Consider the following 22,277-nt stretch of genomic DNA (forward strand, 5'->3'; position numbering starts at 1 on the left):
TAAACCATGAACTCAAACATAGCTTTCATACTGATCTATTCATCTGAGCAGTAGTGAAATAGGACAAACAGGCACAAAGCAATGGTACTTAATAAGAACTATGAGATATATAACCTGAATCTCAGGACAGACGGGTATTTGGGGAATTCTTTAACTGTTTCATTTCACTTCATTTGAATTTGAGCACAGAGCCAGGACTCTAGAATCCAAGTTCGAGTATAATTCGAAATGTGTAACAAATCTCTTCCTCTAACACATGCAGTTAAAGCTGCAATACAGCTTTTTGCTTCTTATTTTAACTGATATAATGGTCACAGATAAAGGCTTTACTAGTTCAGGAATGACCCATCACTATACCAGGTGTCAGGGGTGTTATAGAGAGAAAGGAGACTAAGTTATCGCCTCCAATTACTTAAAAACTAGCAGGACAGTTTGGTCCAGAGTGATTCCTGCTCTTTAGAATTGGTCAGTAAAAGACAGCTGGTCTATGAGCACTGATTCCAGCCTGGCATACATCGTAAGCTGCCAGGCCCAAGTTGAAGTTGACGAAACCTGCTAATGTATGAATTTATCGATTTATTTACTGTCTGGGATTAGATGAATAATCTCTAAGATGCCTTTGCTTTCAAAATTTAAATTATTGATGCTTATCTCTATGATACAGTTACTATTACATTTTCCCTCTTTTTTGCCAGTTTTATTGAAATATAATTGACATATTGTGTAAGCTTAAGTTGTACAATGTGATGATTTGATATAGCCATATACTGAGAAATAATTACCACAATAAGGTTAGTTAATGTATCCATCGCCTCACATAGTTACCTTTTTGTGTGTGTGGTAAGAGCACTGAATATCTACTCTCTTGTTAACTGTCAAGTATCTAATAAAGTATTGTCAACTATAGTCACCATGCAGTATATTAGATCCCCAGAATGTATTTATCTTATAACTAAAGTTTGTACCCACTGACCACCTTCACCCATTTCCCCTACTCCCCCTACCACCCGCCCTGGCAATCACCAATGTATGTTTTGTATCTATTAAGTTCAGTAATTTTTTTAGATTCCATATATACATGAGAGCATACAGTATTTGTCCTTCTCTGTCTGACTTATCTCATATAGCATAATGTTCTCCAGGTTAATGCATGTTACTGCAAATGGCAAGATTTCCTTCTTTTTTTAATGGCTGAATAATATTTATTTTATGTGTATACACACACTATACACACACACCACATACCGTACATACAACATAAACACACACCACCTTTTCTTTATCCATTCACCTATCAACAGACACTCTTTTAAGAAGAATCTTTAAAAAATAGAACTACCACATACAATTCTCACACATACCTCATGAAAATGAATACAAGGTGTTTCAGGCTACCCTCTTCATACCCTCAAGATTTTCAAAGCACTAATCATAAAAGGAAACAGAAATAACTGAAGCAATCACATTTGTTGTATAAACTTATATCCCAACCAAAATATGCTATTGGCATGTTTTGTATTCATGATGATTAAGTCTCACCTTCACAAGCTACGTTTAAAAAGAAAACCCAAAGAAGTAATTAGTAATTAGAGTTAGTGAAATACAAGCCAGCAATGAAATATCAACTAACCCCAGCTGCATTGTTAGATTTCCATTAGCTTTATTAGAGTTTCCATTTAAAAGGTCTAGGGATCCTCTGGAACCTAAAACTGACAATGTGAGATTGATTTCTAAGAAGGCAAGTCTAAGTGTACTTTCAAAATGCAGTCATTCCAGCCACAAAATCCAAAGAATCATACTTAAGTGCTTAGCAAAAATTAATACTGCAACACTCACTGCCACACTAAATAAGGGTGTTAAAGCCAGAATATCAGTATCATCAGTTACTTCTCTGCAATGCTTAAACTGCAATTCAATTATTTCTCAGGAGAAAAATTTAGAAACAAAGATTTATAGACAAAGTTCATTCAAAATGGATAAATTGAAAAAAACAATTGGCTGACTGAATTCAGGTCATTTCCAATTAAAACTAAGAAATTATGTAGGTCTAAAAAATCAATGTAAAGTTGTATTCAAGAGCTCCCACTTTAATTGCAAATTAAAAGAGATTTACAAGGTATCAATACTAAAATACAAAAAGCACACTGTGTTTTCCAAGTGTGCAGGGGGGTTAAGATTAATAGAAAGATGCTTTAAATCAATTGCAGAGAGTGATTAATCTAAGTATTTCCTTCTTAGGACATGCTATAGGAAAACGACATAACTGGTCAGCAGCAGCCTTAGAATCAGGGTGGCTGGCCTAGGCCTGGCCCTGGCTCTGTCATGCAAAGGACAGTGGTACCTTGGATAACAGGACTGCTCGGTGTGTGAGCACAGGAGCCAAGCAGTAACTGTGGACAGAACAGAGAACTGTTCATGCCTTGGTGAACTGTGTTAGAATATCTCTAATTTCTACATCTATACTTCAGAGTGAATGAGAGAACATCATTGGTAAAACTGACTCTCCAAGGCTTTACTTTGGATCATATAACAGGGATAGAACCAGCATGGTAAACAAGAGCTGAATATATTCATTATAGCAGGACTTCCTGGTTGTTTTAAAGATGCTGTACTTTTACACAGATTATGTTAGCATCATATCACACCAAAGGAAATACCAGAATGTTTTCTGGGCCTACTAATGAAAAGAATTCTTAAGTTGGAGAAATTACCTCTAACTTCAAATAGATCAGATTATTTGGATGATAGTGTCCATATTTTGCCCATTTTCCCCTTACTACCCAAAGTGAATGCCAACACTAAAATCATACAGAAACACATTCTCACAGACACCTTTAATTTATAGTCACCGTATGTCTATTTAAACACAGAGCTAAACATACATTATCATGACATAAATTTTCATCATGCAAGGCATTGTCCTTATATTGTCCTTCAGGTTTTTAACTTTGGTTGCAAGTAAATTTAATTCATTGTCATTAGAGATCATTAAGGAATAAAGAAAATGCTACTATTGCAATTGAAACCAAGCTGAGCATCTGCTCTGAGCTCTGCAGTCTTGAGATCTGACAGGTTCTCACTTTCAGCAATGTTCTTATACATCTTGAAAGAGAATTTTTAAGAAAAATTAAGGCAGCACATAATCAAATGGCAAAATGGGCGACATAGTGGATTAGTGGAATGAAATGCAATTATTTGCAAGTAAGCTAAAGTTTCAACAGGGTCTTCAAGAAAAATAATTGAAGTGAAGAGAAATCTGTGTCCTCTGAGTAGGGAATCATCTGTTGTTGAAGGTTCTGTCTCATGTTCACAGCAATGTCTGGAACAGAGCAAACAATCTAAAATTTGTTGAAGTATGAATGTATGAATGAATGAGTGGGGAAACACCTCATGCAAGTTGGAAAGTTGTGAATTAGCATGAAGATTCCCACCTTCACTGTTATTTAGAATACTTATTTTCAAGAATTCAAAATAGAGCTGGGCAAAAAATGAAGCAATATTTTGGACATACTCTAATCAACTAGTAGTCTCTGTAGGTTTCTGAATAGAGGAGTGATGCCTAGCAATTTATTTAACATTTCCACAATTAATATCCAGCTACTAATAGGATGATTTGGAAAAAGAAGATTAGAAATACAGGTAAGTATGGAACTGCACACAAAAGCATGTGTACAGTCTTGTCTTACCACTAGATTTAAATAGCTCCACAGTGGATGGAGTGAGAAGAGGATTTAAAAGGTACTAAAATAAGCCACTTACTGCTGTCCATGCATTTCTTTTACACCGGGCACAAAGCCATCCATCACAGATCTCATGAGAAGGGATACCATAACAACCTATAAAATAATAGTATGGCTCTATTAATTAAGTCTTTTACATTTTGACAATATTACACATTCTAGCACTTAATAAATAAAATCAGAACAATGGCCTACCATACTATTTTTGATTCTCACTGCTTAGAACAAAACATAAGCACGGCTGTCTCAAAGGTACTTCTGGCTCTCATGCCTCATAGCTAGTACGGTATCAGTGCCAGGAAACATGAGAGTGTGCATTCTGACAGTTATTAGTGCTCACAATAGTTATCACAGAGAATGCTGATGATAATACTCGAATGGACAATATAAAACTTCTAAACTGCCAGGCCTGGTCATTTACTCATGTTAAATACACTTCAAAATAAATTGCAATTCATGAAGCAAAGTTTGGGGAAGTTTTAAAATAACACAATAAATAAACTTTGACACAATGATAATGTACATAAAATTATGTGCATAAAAATTAATTTAAAACTGCATTTCAAAAATTATGTTTAATTAGCTTTAATTTCAGTGATAGAGACAAAGGACACACAATTCATGGTTAGTGATGAAGAGATGTCTTCAATTCTACTTGTCTATTCAGTACACGCCTGACTCAAAATAACTATGTAAAGAGATAGCTGATGATGTAAAATATATGTAGCAATTATATGGTACCAACAAACATGTGTTACACTAGCTTCCTGAAAAAAAAGAGGATTTTGAAAGATTTAAATGAGTAAAATTTAAATGAGTAATTTTTAGGATCCAACATTTGACGTGGGAAGGGAAAATAACAGAAATGTAATTACCCAAAGAAAAGCCTATCATAGTTAACCAAGGCCATAAAATGTTTAGTTCAAGCACATGTTCATAAAACATTACAGCTAAGTTGCATAGCTAGTGCATTCTGGAATCAAAATTAAATTCTAATTTGTTTGTGAAATGGTGGTTTGCTTCTTATATACATATAACAATATAGAGTGAATGTGTGTATGTATATATATGCGTGTGTGTGTGTGTGTTACAAATTGATAGAAATAAATAGGATTATTCATATAATTATATTTTAAACACATTATGTTCAAACCCCTTAAGGAAGGTAACAGTATCTAATTAATAAAAAAAAAAAAGCTAGATAGCAAGGCAATTTCAACCTTAATATAAGAGGGGTGTTACTGTGGGTTAAATACAGAAGGCAATGCCTATAATATAAACCATTCATATTACACTGATAGGCTCACACCATGCATGTCAATACAACATACGACTTAGTAAGATCTGGAATATTAAAATGCTTTACAGTAGAACTGTGATGTATAAGAGATCCATTTTGTACATTTTAGAGGGTTCACATGGCAGGCCAATCTAAAATAATGTATTCAGCATGTATGCAGTTATGTAAAAATGCCAAATTGAGGCAGATGTGGAGCCTGACCATCTCTCTTGGGGCAAAACAACTGTAAGGACTGTTTTCCCCTCAAAGGCAATGAAGATCTCCCTACCTATACAAAGAATAAAAATTTAACTCAATAGCTAAATTTAAATTCCCAGATCACCAAAAGAATATCCATTTATCTTTAAAAAGTTACAAAGGAAAATAATCATGAATCAACATCAAAGATTAAAATTAAGTTTTTACAAACTGTATCTTAAAATAAGTAAAATTCAAGTGTGTGAAAGGAGTCCCACCATGACCCCATGCCAAACCCCAAACAAACAAATCAATCAAATCAGACCAGCTCTCCACTGCATAAAACTGGAGAAAAAGGGATGATTACACCTACTCAAACTTTCACTAAAAGAAATGTGAGAAAGGATGATCTAATAATGCCAATAGTTCCATGTGATAGATTTGACAAGTTATAAAAGGGTGGGAAAGAAAGACTACGTGAAGCACAGAAAAGCCAGCGATTAATGAAGGACAGACTCATTTACTTGCATGAACCCGTACGCAGCACTTTGCACAGGAAATCAGAAGACTTGTTCCATCCTCTTCCAGGAAGGCATTAGGTGGAGAATATTCTATATTTTCTTCACTATAAATAAAACACATCTCTGGAATGAGGGGCTTAGTCTTTCCACCTGAAGTAACTGCTTCGTCTAATTTTGTCTCCCATCTAGAATCATTTTCTTCATTGCTGCTATCTGGCTGAAAAACACAATATTTCCACATTAGTGAAAAAATACAGAAAAAAGCTCAGATCACTTGCTCTGGTCCTTAGATCCACTAACAGCTGTTTCGTCCACTAACTTCCAGCTTCCGTTCTTCCTCTTGTTCTCCTTGACCCAATTATTAGCTTTTTACCAATGCTGTTCCTCAGGCTCCCATCCGGAAGCTAAGCTGTAGGAACAAGAGATATTCTGTGCATCTGCTGGTACAGATAGTGATGAGCTACTAAAATTACGTTCTTACATAAACAGTTTCTAAAAAGCATCGATTCTTCTGATGAACATTTTTTGCTTCTGTATTAGCACTAGGTTAACATGTAACAGTGAATCTTACCTGGTTACACCCTGAAGGAGCATCTTAAAGACCTCAGTTCTAATTGGTACGACAGTATTTAGAAAGTTTTTGAAGGCTTTTGTCTCACCACAAAGTTTTAAAACAGCAAGACAGAAAGATCTAACAAATGTCATTAAATAAGAAAAGATAATGTGTAAAACAAAATTGTCATCTCTCACCAAAATATAAGAAAAGTGTTTAGTGTTTCTTTGAGACTAATTAATGAGCTATCTTCTTATCCCCAGAGACCTTATATTAAAAAATTTCCCCCAATCTTATCATTTTAGTTGGAATCTTTAAATTATTGGGGAAATATGCAGATTATGATAAAGAAATAAGAATCAAGAAAAAGGTACGTTCTTCCAAAGAAACACAGAAATTCAATGACTAAAAGGGAAACAAAAATAACGCTGAACTCACCACTGTCACATTCAAAGACAAGTGAATAAACTACTTCCTCTATTAACAAAGGTCTGAGAATGTGGCATGTCACACATTTTCATGCTCTGAAATGTCTGAAGAGAATTACTGTACATGGAAATCTAAGAACGATGTGATCTTGAATGAAACATTTCTGGTTCTGTTAGTGAAAATATAACCCAGACACATTGTTTACACCAATACACTTCATAATACATTGCATCTTAAAATGAACATGTGGTTCTACCCTTACCAGATTCCTAAAGATCACTTTCTTTGTGTCAGTGCTGGAGAATGTGGCCCTCTGTGACCTAAGATGCTATCAGCATAACATATATGAAATGACACTTGAAAATAATATTACGCATAGCTGGCTGATGAGGGTGAACTGGACAATTCGGGTTGTATCGAGTCCTGCTGTATCTTTTGTATGTTCCACATGGGAAGATGAAGAGAGATGTTTTAAATGTGGGCCCAGAGCTGACATTTATTCTATTGAGAGCAATATTTTCAAACATAAAGCAGAGACTAGGCTAAGTTCTCCCTTGGCAAGCGTCTACTATTCTTAACCTTTAAGTTCTGTGTTTCTTGGTGAAAAGGGTAGAAAGAAAGGTTGGAATTGCCCTCTGTCTGAAATAAACCAAGACATTCAAAAATGATAAAGCACTGTCAGAGTGGCACTCAGAAATTCTGTTTGCTGTTTCATGGTGCCCACTTCTACAGAAGTATTACTGTCTTCCTCTGCGTGTGCACACTAGCCTACAATGGTGCGCCTGCATGTCTCAGTCACCAGAAAGCGCCACAGTGGAGGTGGCCCTGGCAGGCCTACCTTGTAGTAGGGCCTGAGGAGAGCACAGATGGCGCAGTGCGGCTCCATCCTACCCATGGCTGCGTTATACTCCTGCTCAGCCACAAAGTTCGGGGACTTTGTCTGCCAAAGGTGGACCAGAGGCTTTGCCCAAGACTCGGTTTCTTCCACTTCCTCCTCAATCGATGGAACCTCAAGCAACTCTGAAGAGAAAAGGTATGAAAACACAGTGAGCAGAGGACTTAGGGAAAAACAACAGTCCTGCTTATAAAAGAAGCACACATTCCAGGTGTCTGTGATATTAATGTCGGACAGGAAACCTAGTTTATCTTTCAAATACATTCTGAGAGAAACGGAACAAGATCTTCATTCTCCTCGTCTTCAAGGACTACCTCAGATCTGATGGCCAGACCAACCATCCTCCTTTCGACACCTTCCCCATCCCCACCAGGAATGACCAAATCGCTCCCTCCTTTTAACTCTGGCTTTGACTTCCATGTTTCTAGTGCTACCATGACACCTACCTAACATGGGGTAGAAGAGTTTACATGTGTGAGATTATCTCCTAGCTGGCAGAGTTCACTAGCCACTACCTGCCTTACCAATATTTTTAGTTTCCTCACCTAACACAGCACATGACTTAACAAAAATTTATTAATTGGATTTCATTTAATCCACTTTTGGGTTCAAAATTCATGGCAAATAACATTTACAGAGCACTTCTCATGTGCCAAGCAATATACCGCCATTACATGGATATAAAAGACAATCCTTATGTCAAATCTTACTTGTTCAATATGATTCCCCCGAAGAGGGTCAAATCTCTTAAGCATCTGTCCACATGAAAGGCGCAGAGATCTACTCCACAAAAACATCATTTCACAAAATTTTATAGAAGGCAAAAAAAAAAAAAAAGTAGAGAAAGATACAAGTTAAAAGAAAAAATCCCTCCTGTCTATAGCAGAGGACAGTGTATCAAAGTAGGCGGCAGCAGCCACAGCTACATCTGGTACTTAACATCTGCAGCTGTGATACACTCTAAACTCCCCACCAGCAGCAGCCTCAGTGCCACAAATAAATGCTGGAGAGCAATGTCCGCAAGTCCCAGAAGGGGTATTCCTGTGAACTGACATGCTCTAGCCCTTGTCTTGTTAACTAATGTGTTTTAGGAAAAGTCAATGTGGATTTGCTCGAGTGGAAAAAAGGAAGGGCTAAATGAGGCTGGAAATAACTGAAAAGACATCAGACGCCAACTGAAGCAAATGGTTATGATCCTGGTGGTGGTGGTGGTATTATTATTGGTATTATTATCAACAAGGGAAATGCTTAGTATTTATTATGAGGCAGTGTTTGAAACAAAAGGTAAGAACCTTTGCCTACAATTGAAATAAAGTAATCTGGCATTAAACACTAAGTTTCCACCTCAATTTCCCTATTATACACAATACAAGATTTACTGTGAAGACTAAAATTTGACAACTGAAAAATGGGAGTGTAAAGTTAACCAGGAACTTGAAATATCATTAAGTCCTTAATTCATAGGCTAATATCTCCAACATATATACTAAAAATGAGATCTAAACAAAAGAAGAAAAAAAAAACCTTGGGTTCAAATAAATGTTGCTACTTTTTGGCTTGTAATAAATTTATCACATCATTTGCTTTACTATAAAAGATTGAAACACACAAGATGGATGATGTTCTTATCCCTCTAGTTGGTAATAAGTTAATGTGATGAGTTCTCAAAATATTCTTAGGGATGAAGGAAATACTATTTAATTCTTAGAGCCTAGTGAAAATGAACAAGAAGTAGGGGAAAGAACAACTTTTCTAGCAAGGGAGCTAGAGAGCAGGAGGGTGAGGGCAAGACTTGATCCAGGATAGCCTGATATAACTTGAGCTTGTCCTCAAATCTCCTCAACACTGACCTGGTAGAGGGCCCTGCTCTACAGCTGTCCTTCCCCTAAAATGAAGTCATACTCTGGCCCAAACAGCATTTGTCGTCTGTTTGGATGCTCTCTGGGCCAGAGTATGCGGGGAACACCAGAACTATGGAATCGTGTAAATTAAAAGCAGCATGGCAGCGATGGTGCACAGTACCAAGTACAGGGAACTGTCAGTCCAGAGACCTAACCCTGAATTCAAAGTCTTCGATTCAGAAGGGGTGTGGCTTTCAGTAAGACAGATTTTCACATGGTTATAATTCCTTTCTCACCAATTTCAGGGATTTTTTTTCTTTTTAATATTAAAGTGAAATAGTCAATGTAAAACTTCTTTTTAAACTCTATAAAGTGCTAAAATTCTCTGTAAATTCTTAAGTGATGTATAACGCATAGATTATGTAAAATCCATCCTATCATCTTATGTTCATATGATCTGGTTATCAATTCTATGTTGCAATATTTTATGAGAGGAGAAAAAGAGACTGCATTTAATTATAAGTACATAATGATGATTATTCAGATTTTAACTGAGGTTTTAAAGTAAAAAATATTGGCACATTCTTGAAGGTAAGGATTTTGTCTTCCTGAGATTACCTCATCAAATTATTTATCCCTCCTGCCTCCAAGAACTCTTGCTTACCTCTGAACCATTATCCAAGACTAAACTTGGCTACTGCCTTTTTCAGATTCATGATATTCATGTAACTGCCCTGGGGGGGAAAGTACTTTTAGGATATCTAAATACTCTCATCATCATATAATCCTAATTGAAAATCCTCCCTTTCAGCCTCTAACCACCTTTCCTGTTTTTACAATTTTTAGTGTACCTTCATTCACTTACTTTTTAAAAAAATGGTTTCTACCTTCCAATGTACAGAAGACGAAAGATGTTTTTCCACTGTACCTTTTAAGTGTTTTGATCACTGGTATCACTATACCTAGGAATTTCCTCTCCTCTTCCTCTTCTTCAACTACAGCTGACTAATGAACCTCTAAAGGTTCACTGTAATCTCGCTGGTGTATAATTACCTCACTATATGATACACCTGGTAACATGACAGGCAATGAAATTGCACCATACTATTTTACAGATTTTTAGATTTTTAAAATATCAAATTAGATATTCAACATACAAGGACACAGACACTGTGAGCATTTAACAAACACCAATATTTCTATTATTGTAATAATATCACTTTTTTTTAATACCAGCACAGCAATAATCAGAAGCTCTGAGTCTCATCCTGAAAGCCTGATTGGCAGGGGGAGAATTCTCTTAACAATGTCCTAATAAAGTGAAAAAAAAAGTATCAGTTTTATTAAATTTGTGATAAAATGGAATGTGTGCATAAAGTACTTCTGCTACACATTGAGGTTCAATAGTTGTCTTGGGAAAAGCACATGTGCAATTAATTGAATCACATGTTGAATGAGCTGCTTTTTCCATGGAACAGTTTTAGTTGAAAGAATGATTCAGACAACTATCGTTATTCAGACTTGGGTGTCTGGCAGGAATTTTCATGAAAGTGAACAAAGAAAGCTGTCATTTTAATCTAAAAAAAATGATTGACAGTATATTTTGACAACAGTAAAATTCAAGCTTCTGAGTCAAAATTAGAACTTTGGAAAACGTATATTCACTTTTGTGAGCCTGAAAACTTCCAAATACTTAAAGCTATTTCTGATAGGATTGGTGGTGACAATAAATGTAATCTTTTTATATTATATAAAAAGACCTACATGACTCAGTTTTTTATTTACCAATGCATGCTGTTACAAAATCATACATGCATAAAAGAGCCACTCAAAGTGCAAGGCAGACCAATGAATTTTTAGCTTAAAGAGACAAAAGACAAAAGGTTCACTGATGGGATTTCAGATTGCATGTTGCAACTTACCTTTAAAAAAAAACAAAAAAAAAACTACCATATACTTCAATATGTTTCAACCAGAACAGGGTCCATCCAACTGAATGCAGAAGCAGACATGAGAATCCAACTTTTACTAAACCCAATATTAAAGAACTTTTCAAAAAATGTAAAACAATGATATTCTTTTCTTTATTTTCATGGTTAGAGAAAATTGTTATTTTTTATGAAAATAAATGTAACTGTTTATGCATTTATTACTGCTACTTTCAAATGTAGCAAACGCAGCACAGTCAAGAAAAGCATGTACCCAAACATAGAGCAGTTCCTTAAACTTGTACGAGTTCTTCTCAGTTCACAGAAGTGCAAGCAGCTCCTTGCAGGAAACTTTTATTTTATAAAAGAACTTGCCTGCCTATAGACCATGTACTAAGCTCTTTGATCATAAACGTAATATCCTAAACCTGCTGTAGTAGTAATTCTTTCTGACTTATACCTAGGAAACCAAGCTTTGCCTCCGACTCTGAATATTTCTGGCAGAAATAAAAGCTCTTGGAGAATGGTAGTGGAAATAGATATGCACACAGAACCCAATAACAGTGCTCAAGAAGAAATAAAAGTGAAACCACAATATTTGATTGATTTATGTATCTGACAGCTGGTACTGAGAGGTTGACCACAACTTCTGTCTTTACAGTAAGAAGCAGATATGATCACAGTAAGTAGCCCCTTAGAAGTGGCACGCTTACAGCTCCTATCCATCCTTCCAATGTGTTTTAAATTTTTCTCCAAAATGATTGTCCCTGCTTGCTATTCAAGTAATACTCACTATGATATTGTGATATAAAAAGAAACAGATATTTGGTCTTTCTCCTGGTTTCTGGCACAGAGCTTCTAAAATAAGGAATTTCCTGAGTGATATGGGTGAGAGGAACATCACTGGTTAAAATATTTGGTCTTAGCCCCTAGTTCCTGACACCAGAGCTTCTAAGACTCTTGGAATTTGAGAATTGAAAAGTGTCTTCTGTCTGCAATGAGATGACTGGTGGCTGGGGGCTTCTAGAAAGCTTCAGGATGGGGGCTGGTCACCAGAAAGGCCAACGCAGGACTACAGGCTTAGCAATTCAGCCCCATCTCTGGCCTGAGGGAGGGGGAGATAGGTTGCAGATTGAGTTTAATAGCCAAAAGACAGTGATTTAATTGACCACATGGACATGATGGGGCCTCCATAAAAACCCTAAACAACAGGGTTCAGAGAGCTTCCAGGTCCAGAGGGTAATGTACATGAAGAGGGCATGAATGTTCTGCACACACATACCCCGACGCCATACCTTGCCCCTGTGCATTCTTTCTAGGGGCTGTTCCTGAGTTATAAATCACTAAATGTAAGCTAAGTGTTTGACTTCTGTGAACCGTTCTAGAAAAGTATCAAACCTGAGGAGGGAATTATACGAACCTCTCCACCAGATTATATAGCCCATTGGTCAAGTGTAAGGACTTGCAATTGGCATCTGAAGTGGGGGCAACTTTTGAGACTGGATTGAGACCTTAACCCATGGGTGCTGTGCTAACACTGAGTTATTAGTGTCAGAAATCAATTAAACTGTAGGACACCCAGTTGGTGTCTGGAAAATTGACTGGTTTGGGAAAAATAAGTCACACCTTTGCTGTCAGAAGTATTCTCACTTGCACTACGTGACCTCTCCTCAAGACCATAAACAATTCTGTTTTTCAAAAGAACAATTAGTCTCAAAGGGATAACTAGAAATGTGCCTCGTCCATATATAACTGGAAAGTCTGAAAGTCAGTAGCTTATCTGATGCTGATCCAGAGACTCCACAGCCCTCAGAAAGGTCCTGCAGGGGAAAGACTCAATCCTGTAGAGCAACTGAAGATGGGGAGGGGAGACCCCTAGAAAGCTGGGAGCTCGGGGAATTCAGAGAACTTTCTGGTTCTGAAAAGCAAGTCAGGCTTGCTGCAATTATTCAGAGACTCTTCTTAAGACTTGCACCAATTTGGGGATATACTCCATTGTTCAGAGAGCAACTTTTCCCCTTAAATTAATAAAACTTCCCAAGGTGTGGTGGACGCCCCACTAAGAGGTAATCTCAGGGATTATCATAGATACACATTTTCATTTTTAATGATTAAGTACTTATATTTATTTACTTTCTATATAAAACAATTTACTATGGTTTTCCTATAAAAGTATATATAAGTTTTCAAAAGTTTATATAAGTAAAGGATGGCATTAAAAATAATATTTAAAATATTACTTCAAATGATCACAAGATGAAATCTGTTACAAACATCATATAGTTAAACAATGTAATAAATTAGGGGGAAAAATGTAACAAAAGCCTTGACTTTGTGACCTAGAACAATGGTTATTCAAATTCTGAGGTAAGCATGGCTACAGGAGTAGAGCTCTGACCCAAATCTAGTAGAATAAATTAAAACAATGCTTTCATTCATGTAATCTATGCTGTTAAAGTTTGGTTATTACTCTAAGCCTTAATTTCTTCATCTGCAAAATGAGTGTAAGTTTATCTAAATTACAGGGTTTTCAACAGGTTGTATGAGAGACCAGCCATAAAAATGCCACTACTCATTAGGGAGCAAGACCTTGGGCTTCAACACATGACATTTCCTTCCCTTCTGGGTCTCAGCTTAACCTATGGGGCCTCCAGCAAATCTCTGCAAAGATCACGCAGAAAATTACTTAAAATGTATGCCCTAAACACTAAACTTTAAACATGACAAGACAGACTGGAAAAGAAGAGCCAATCTAAACAGATACCCAGTTATCTCCTACATATAAATATTTCAAGATTTATCCTTTCAAAAAAAAAAGTCTTTATTCTCCCATTCAGTCAAAAAATCACTGAATATATTTATAATAAAAAAAGATCAATGTCTTTTACAGAAGTATTCAAACCAAAGTGCCCATTTAAAAAACATATAAATAAATAAATAATAAAATTAACAAATATATATATAACTTATGGCATGACCCTATTATGCCAGCATTGAAAGGATGCTTTTGAGGAATATTAATGAAATATAATACAACATGAATACGTACATCATAAAACATATACCATTAAGTGAATATGAATATAATGTTAATAAGTGAAAACTCAGGACACAAAACTGAATATAGAGAATAATGTTAGTTCTATAAAAAAAAATGTTTAAATGTCTGGAATAAAGGAAAGAAGGCTTTCAAGTTTTTATAACTATGCAGTCTTCAACATTAAAAGTCCTATGAATTGAGGGAAACCTTAGTTTAAAAGCAGACATATGTCAGATTTATACACTCCTCAGTATAGTCTTCTTGAATAAACTTTGCCCAGTAAGTGTAACAGGAGTTCTCAATAGAAAAACACTTGGCCGTTGAGGAAAGGCTGCTGCCAGGACTTGCTGAGGGAACCCAGCAAACGAGGAAAGCTCCTGACTCTACTACAGTACAGTTTCCCCACACACGCCACCACACTGGTCCTGCTGCTGGGGTTGTGTTCCAGTGATGTGTTTTGGCTGGTACAGCACTATACTCTCTACTAGGAAGCATCTGTTATCTTTCAGGTACTTGAGCAAAATCTCAGTCCTGAGGGGCATTATATATGGTTTCAAATATCCTGGAGGAAATTGAGGGGGAAGAGGGTGAGGAGAGAGGAACCAGGGCGGGAACAAGGTACTCAAAAAAAGCAAAGAAATTCAAACTTGGGAACTTCATTGTTCCCATACAAACTATTGTATAATCTGCATGTAAATCATATTTCAATGATTTTTAAGAATTGCTAAATTTCAAAGGTTTGTGAAGGTATGTTCAAAAGCAGAAAAGAGCAAAAAAATTACAGGTCCTTATGTATAATTTTACTGGGAAGTGGTAACATTAAGGAAAAATTAAATTCTGTATTACAGTGCTTGTAAAATGCTAATGTAATCATGGATAACAGAGAATTCCTTTGTTTTAGGTCTAAAGCACTTAAATGAGTAGACACAGTTTTATTCCCTATGCATACCCTCAGAATAACAGAGATGCCAAAAAATAATTCAAAAGGATACATTCCAATTCATTCAATATACTGCTTCAGATAACTGAAACACTCCAAAGCACACTCCTTCAAAACTACTACCGAACAAAAATACTCTAATACTTATGGCACCTCTGGGGATGTGGATTTCACGGAGAACTCTGGATTACCAACGTTACTTAAATTTCTTAAAGAACATTAGCTCAGGGGAGGAATAAACTGCGAGTTTGTGATTAACAGATATACACTATCATGTATAAAACATAAGCAACAAGGACCTACTGTACAGCACAGGGAACTAAATTCAGTATCTTTTAGTAACTTATAATGGGAAAGAATCTGAAAAATAATTTATACATACGTGTATAAATGAATCACTTTGTGTACACCTGAAACTAACACAATACTGTAAATCAACTATACTTCAATTAAAAAAAAATTAGTAAAGAACAAGTGAACACTAGCTCATATTTCACATATGTACACATTCTTACAACACACACGGACAACAAGGAATACTGTGAATTATCTACTCCATCAACAAAGATGGCTGGTTCTTATCAGACATTTATATGTGCTCACTTCAGCTTCTTTTATCAGTAGTAGGGCCATTACTGGGGGCTGCTAATATAACATAGAAAGAGTACAAACTTAGAAATTAAGCAGGATTTAAAGCCTGTTGTTTACCAATTACCAGTCTCATGGCCTTAGGCAAGTGAATTCGTGTCTTTGAGCTTCAGTTTCCTCATCAGTAAAAATGATAACACCATCCAGCTTAAAGAATTATAAATAACAACTGCTAATAATTTATACAACAGGAAGAAAGCAGAACAGTCAATTCTCATATCATGGTGGGGATGGGGATGAAAGAACTTAAAAGAAAAAAAAAAGCGTATCTTTGGAAAACTAGCTGACAACATGGCACCGACAGGAGCTTATTCTGAGAATCAAATCAAAGATAGGTGGAACGAGAGCATACGAAACCCACTATGACAGATGCTGGAGATAAGAAATAAAAAACAGTTCCTTGCCTTTAAGGAGTTCAAAACTCCCCATGGGAGAAGCCTCAAGTTTCTTAAACTATTTCATTAACAGCATCTATGTTAAAAAGTTTAAAAATGGCCGAAACAAGATTTAAAAGCAAAGAACAACTAGCATGTTGCAATTTACCTGCTTAAAAAAAAAATTCTCTTAGCTGAAAGACAACTCTGGTCACCTATGTAAAGGACAGCAGCATCCTTAGACATTTTGACCCAAGAACTAGCAGGGGTATCACATGGGAGATCACACAAAACAGTTGTTAAGGAGACAGAGAACTTCATGCAGAGCAGCCACAATGCCAACTTCTAGAGAAGCAAGGGCATGGACTACTCAAGAGGATATACAGAAGTAAGAAGAGGACAAGGCAGCAAATGTCACCCTCTTGTTCCACATCCAAAGCCATGAGCGGTCCTTCCTGCTGGTCCTCAAACATGCCACACTAACTGCCTTCCTTGGGGCCTCTGAACTCACTGTTCTCTCCCAAGAAGATTCTTACCCCAGATCCTTGGCTAACTCTACTCACCTCAAGGTGTTATAAAGTATGTTTCCTCAAGAAAAGACCTTAACAACTAGAGAAATATCTGAGTAGTATTGGAACATGTTCATATATCATAGCAAACTTTTTCTTCTTTGGTTTCTGCTCTTTTTTATTAGCACAACAAAAATCCCTACACTTTTCCATCTTGAAAATGTTTCAGTAACAAAACCATACCCTAACATGAACAGTAACACAATGGAACATCAGCGTAGAACTTAGAGGTCCATGTGATATGTATATAAAAAGAGGTCACTTAATCATTTCCCTAAAACTGGGAACCTAAGAACCAGAAAAAAGAAAAAGAAGAAAACAACACTGTACAGAATTTAAATGATAATGAAGTGAGCCACTTCCTAACCACTCACTATCTGAGAGTCTTACACATATTACTTAATACTCCTCCCAGCAGTGAAAAGTCCTTTCCTAAAATCCATGACAATGGTCCCCAGATGTAAACCTGAAGAACACTGCCAGCCCAGGACCAAGTTTTCAACAGTTAGAGACAAAAACAAAGAAGTGGAAGATCATGAAGTAATTATAAAACTAAATTTTAAAATCTACATAAGCTTTGCCAACTGCATGCTTATTCTCGATATTCATAGTTTCACAAACAAAGGATGGAAATAAAAATACGGAGAATGTACTAGAAAATGTAGGATAATTCAATGGCGTATAGGGTTAAGACATCTGTCTCTAGGGAGAGGGGGTTGTGTGCAAGTTTAAGGAAATGTAAAGGAATACATTAAGTTATACTAAAATCAAATATCAGCAATTGACACATTTCAGCCTAATGCAATAATTTATTTTTCTAAAGAATGGAATGAATCATACGATTACAGTATCAAAAGCTGTTCCTCAAGAGTAACAAAGCACACCTGAATTCAGATAAATCAAAGTCTTGACTATCATTTCACAATCCCAATGCTTTCAAGCACAGACACCTTGATCATAAGACTTCATGCCAACCAGTGTATAAAAAAGTTTCAAGACTGATTCTGAAAAGTACAGAAAGCAACTATAAAGCATAAGTTTAAAAGCTAGCATTTTTGTCTAATTCAATCAATCCCTTACCTAGTCACTAGCATAATAAGGGCAAGGTGTTTTTGATTTTTATTCCCCATATTGCAGAAAAAGTCAATGCCTTTGGGGCTGCAATGGAATTCACTAACAGAGAAAGCAAGCTAAATTGAGAATCTCGATTATTATGCAGCTGAATGCTAGATAAAATATCCATTAAATCTGAGTGCCAACAACATCTAATGTTTTATGTCCACATAATGCAAGAAAACATTGGCAGTGACCTATCAACAAACATTCAAACCAATCTACTTAGTAATCAGCTGAAGTTGCTGTTTTATTGCTTAAACGGACAGAAATACAACTGTGCTTATTATAAAAGTATAAATATTACCTCAAGCTAATAAGAATTGATGCAACAAGAGATCATTGTGTAAAAATTAATAACATTTGGAGCACGACATGCAACAATCATAAAACAGCATTTGTTTTTGAAAACTGGCAGAGAAAAGGACTTTTTACAAGAGGGGAAGCACTGTTGATAAGGGATGTTCTTATGCTTCACTATTTTGCTTTTCAGTGAAAGGCTAGCTTGAAGCAAGAGGACTACACAGTATCCTCTCCTATTACATTATCACAGAATCTAAGACCTTAAGAGTGTGAATGAAATTCTGGGATCACTAATCCAACCATTTCATCAAACATCTTAGTAAACATATGATGAGCCTTAGAAGGTTGCATGACTTAGTTCTCCAAGGCCGTGCAGCCCTTAACAGCCAAGGAGAGACTAAAAGGCAGGTTTCAGGCTGCCAACCATAAACAGAGCCAGGTGCCCATTACTATTTGGCAAAACAAACAAATGAAATTTTTTGGTGTTTAAAACAAAATTTTTATTTAACTGAATACTTAAGATAACATTTGTAAAGTCTAAATCAATAAAAGACATCATTATTACATTTATTAATATATCCACCTAAAGTCTTAGGGGGAAAAAAATGAAGATTGGCAAATCTATACCAATATTCTTAGAAAGGGGGGAGTTACAGCATGCTAGGGGCAGGAGGACATAATTTTGCAAAACACCTATTTACCAAAGGTAAAGTGAAACATCCAATTCTAAATAATGTCCTTTTATTTGAGATGCAAAGTGCCCAGAAGCCAGCTTTTGCACCAACAGTACTAACAGTGACTGAATGACACAGGGTAAAATTCAGGAAATACCCAGGAAATACCAGGCAATCCCACAACAAAACAAAAATCTCTAATAAAGTGAAATCAGTCTTGGGAAAACATATTTAGGATCAACCTATCATTCAACTGCATCACAAACATTTTTAACAAAATGAGTGTTAAACAGAAAAAAAAAGTAATGAGATTTTGTCAGATGTGCATTTCTGAGATTTTCCCTACTTAAACATACCTAAATATAGACATTCTATTCCTCAAAATAACTGAAAATCTAGCTTAGATGGGTTAAATAATGGTTGAACACCATTAGAATAATCTCTAATTAATGCAGCAATTTCCATCTCTTCCATCTCTATATTTAAATATTTAATCCACTACAAAATGAATTATAGTATTAATATAGACAGACTGTCCAAAAAATAAATTGCTGTAACATTGCCAGAAATACACTTTTAATCTATCCCTCAAGGCATGCAGACATTACAGAGATAAGGATCAGGGCCTAAGCTGTCTAATTTCAAAGAGATGCTTAACAGCTCATTACAGTACTGTGCTCGCTGAACTGATGATGTATAGAGTTATCTGGACAGTTCAGATTAGAGAAAATCAGAGCCACAACCAGGGCTTTGATCTAAATCTTGTCAATATTCAAACTTGTAGGTGGGGTCACCTCTGCACTTGGGTAAACATAGTACAGATGGGTATCTGCATCTTCCAATCTTTCTGTTTAAAATGATAGTCGAAGAGTTACAAATAAAAATTTGGTCCAAGGGTGATGAGCTCAACATATCATCACGTTATTTCAGGGTATCTGAAATGTCATAAATCCATTCATGAACCTGTAGGTTAGGAACCCTAATCATTCAAGGCCAAGACACACATTTTACACAAGAGGAAACTGAGGCCAGAGAGAAGTCAAAACACTTGTAAGGGACAAAGCCAGGACCCCAGGCAGCGTCTACTGTCTTTCGGTCAACTAATCTCCTAGTCAGGGTAGGTTCAAAAGATTTTGCAATTGCTTCTGCTAGATGCTCTGGAAGCATTAACAGTCAGGACATAGTTTTACTTTAAATTTCAGATTGGAATAAGAAACATATAGCGACAGCAGTTCAATGGTTAAGAATTGTTAGGGTGACTTTCTCTTCTGATCCTATCACCTCTCTCCACCCAAACCTAGACCCAGCCAGCAAGACTTCTTGTCCTCTGCTGGGGCCTAAGGTCAGTTTTGGTTTTTAGTTTTTCCCCTTTTAAGAGTCTAGGTTTAAGTGTCTGAGGGATCCTATGAGGCCTTAGCTCTGACTTCCCAGTCTTCTCTCTAGCCCTGGCATATTTCCCCCAAGAAGCCACAGCATTAGCTCTCCCCTACCCACCTAAACATCACTTTGCTCTGAGTTCCCTTTGGATTTCCCTCATTTCCTGAGAGCTTAGCTACCATCCTTCGACCAATCCTCCTAATCATATCACAACAACGACAGTAAACATTCATTATCTGCCAAATACTGTTCTGAGTGCTTTACACATAGTCTTTCAACCCTCAAAGAAGGAGCTGCTGCAATCCCTACTTTATAAGCACGGGCACCAAGGTATGGACAGCCACGCAGCTAACGGAGCACTGGAGCTGGGTGATCATGACTGTAGACATGGAGAACATGACCCCTGATGTGATTCTGCCCCTCCATGCATGTATAAAGGCTAGTTGTTTTAATTATCAATTATTTTCGGTTCTTTTGTAACTGGAGGATTATCTGGTAATCTAGCCCATCACATTGATACTCTGTCTCTTTAAAATATTTTGCCCAAATATAAAAGAAATGTGTTTATTATTTTAAAAATCTGAAAAGTTATCAGCATAAAAAAGAAAATTAAAATCACCAGATAACAACCTTGCATATTTTCTTATAAACTTTCCAAGTCTCCAGCAAAACTCCAGACAGCATTAGCATGTCAACTCAAATCACCAACAGGCGTGGGGACCACTGAGTAGAGAATCGCTGCGTCAGCCACTGCCACATTCATGAGGTATGTCTGCAGGGCTTGTCCTTCGTTCACAGCTGCTTTAGAAACAACATTAACCTTATCACTTCACCAGCGGGGTTACGTGCACAGTAAGTACAAAAGCAGTGACTATTCTGTAAATCAATAGTAGAAAAAGACGGAAAATTTATATTGCAAACAAATGTAGTATTTTTTTTAAATGGGAAACAAATGCATACAAGTGGAGGAGAGTTTCTAAGACCAAACAATGAACCATGAAGGGTAGGGCAGGGAGATGGATAAAATGCAAGTTCAGAATATGGACATCAGTGTACAATGTCTCTTAGCCTAACGACAGTTCAAGAAAAGCTCTGAGTTTGTGTCAGCACAAGGTGCTGGTGATGAAAACTCTAGTCAGAAGAAGAAACATGCATGAGTAAAACATTTTTGAATCTGAATGCCTTCAAACTGGGAAGGAAATACAAACACATATACACACATCTACACACATACAGAGATGCTGGCTAAACTACTATCCCAATGGGAATATCATTACTCTGGGGGGCCTTCAGGTCTCCAAGGTATCAGCCACATCTACATGTCAGCGTCATATTTAACTCTGAGTAAGTTCTAGGATTTGGCACAGTGATTAAAAAGGATTTAAACACAGTCAGGATACAAAACTGACTTAGGTGACATATCTCCAGCTAGTTAAAATAGCATGTTCTTCTATATACTGAAATATACAGAGAATATTTCCTGAAAAAGAATACTGGTTTCCCTTTTAGCAGGACAGCACATGATATGTTAAGGTATTTGACTGTAATTTTTAATGGCTGATTTCCAGGTTAGTAATCACCAGGACTTTCCTGCTTTTGGATCCACACGTGAGTCACACCACAGACTGACCTTGGACTGAGAACGGGAAGACAGACACAGAGACAAATAATGAAGTACAATGGAAGGTGACAAGTGGTACACTAGAGTGAATATAGATATATACCATATAGAATATGTAGCATAGATGTAATAGGACACTAGAGGAGAAGAGACAGGAGGAGGAAGTGGTAAGAAGTAGTTGAGAATGGTTCCAAGATAGAAAAGGGCATCACAGGTAAAGCAATAGTTTAAGGA

General features: G+C 36.5%; 1 protein-coding gene across 5 annotated transcripts in view; it reads right to left on the reverse strand.

The window, feature by feature from the left end:
• The window catches only part of KDM4C (lysine demethylase 4C), a 360,744-nt gene that overhangs the window by 122,909 nt on the left and 215,558 nt on the right, over positions 1–22,277 (reverse strand). For all 5 annotated transcript variants that reach the window (XM_074361598.1, XM_074361600.1, XM_074361599.1 and 2 more), the window contains 3 exons: positions 7,559–7,740; positions 5,742–5,955; positions 3,760–3,836 (listed from right to left, as the gene is read on the reverse strand). In XM_074361598.1, coding sequence (XP_074217699.1) covers positions 3,760–3,836; positions 5,742–5,955; positions 7,559–7,740 — 473 coding nt within the window. The remainder of the gene's footprint in view (positions 1–3,759; positions 3,837–5,741; positions 5,956–7,558; positions 7,741–22,277) is intronic.

This window comes from Camelus bactrianus, chromosome 4, assembly GCF_048773025.1.
Source record: "Camelus bactrianus isolate YW-2024 breed Bactrian camel chromosome 4, ASM4877302v1, whole genome shotgun sequence".
NCBI lineage: Eukaryota > Metazoa > Chordata > Mammalia > Artiodactyla > Camelidae > Camelus > Camelus bactrianus.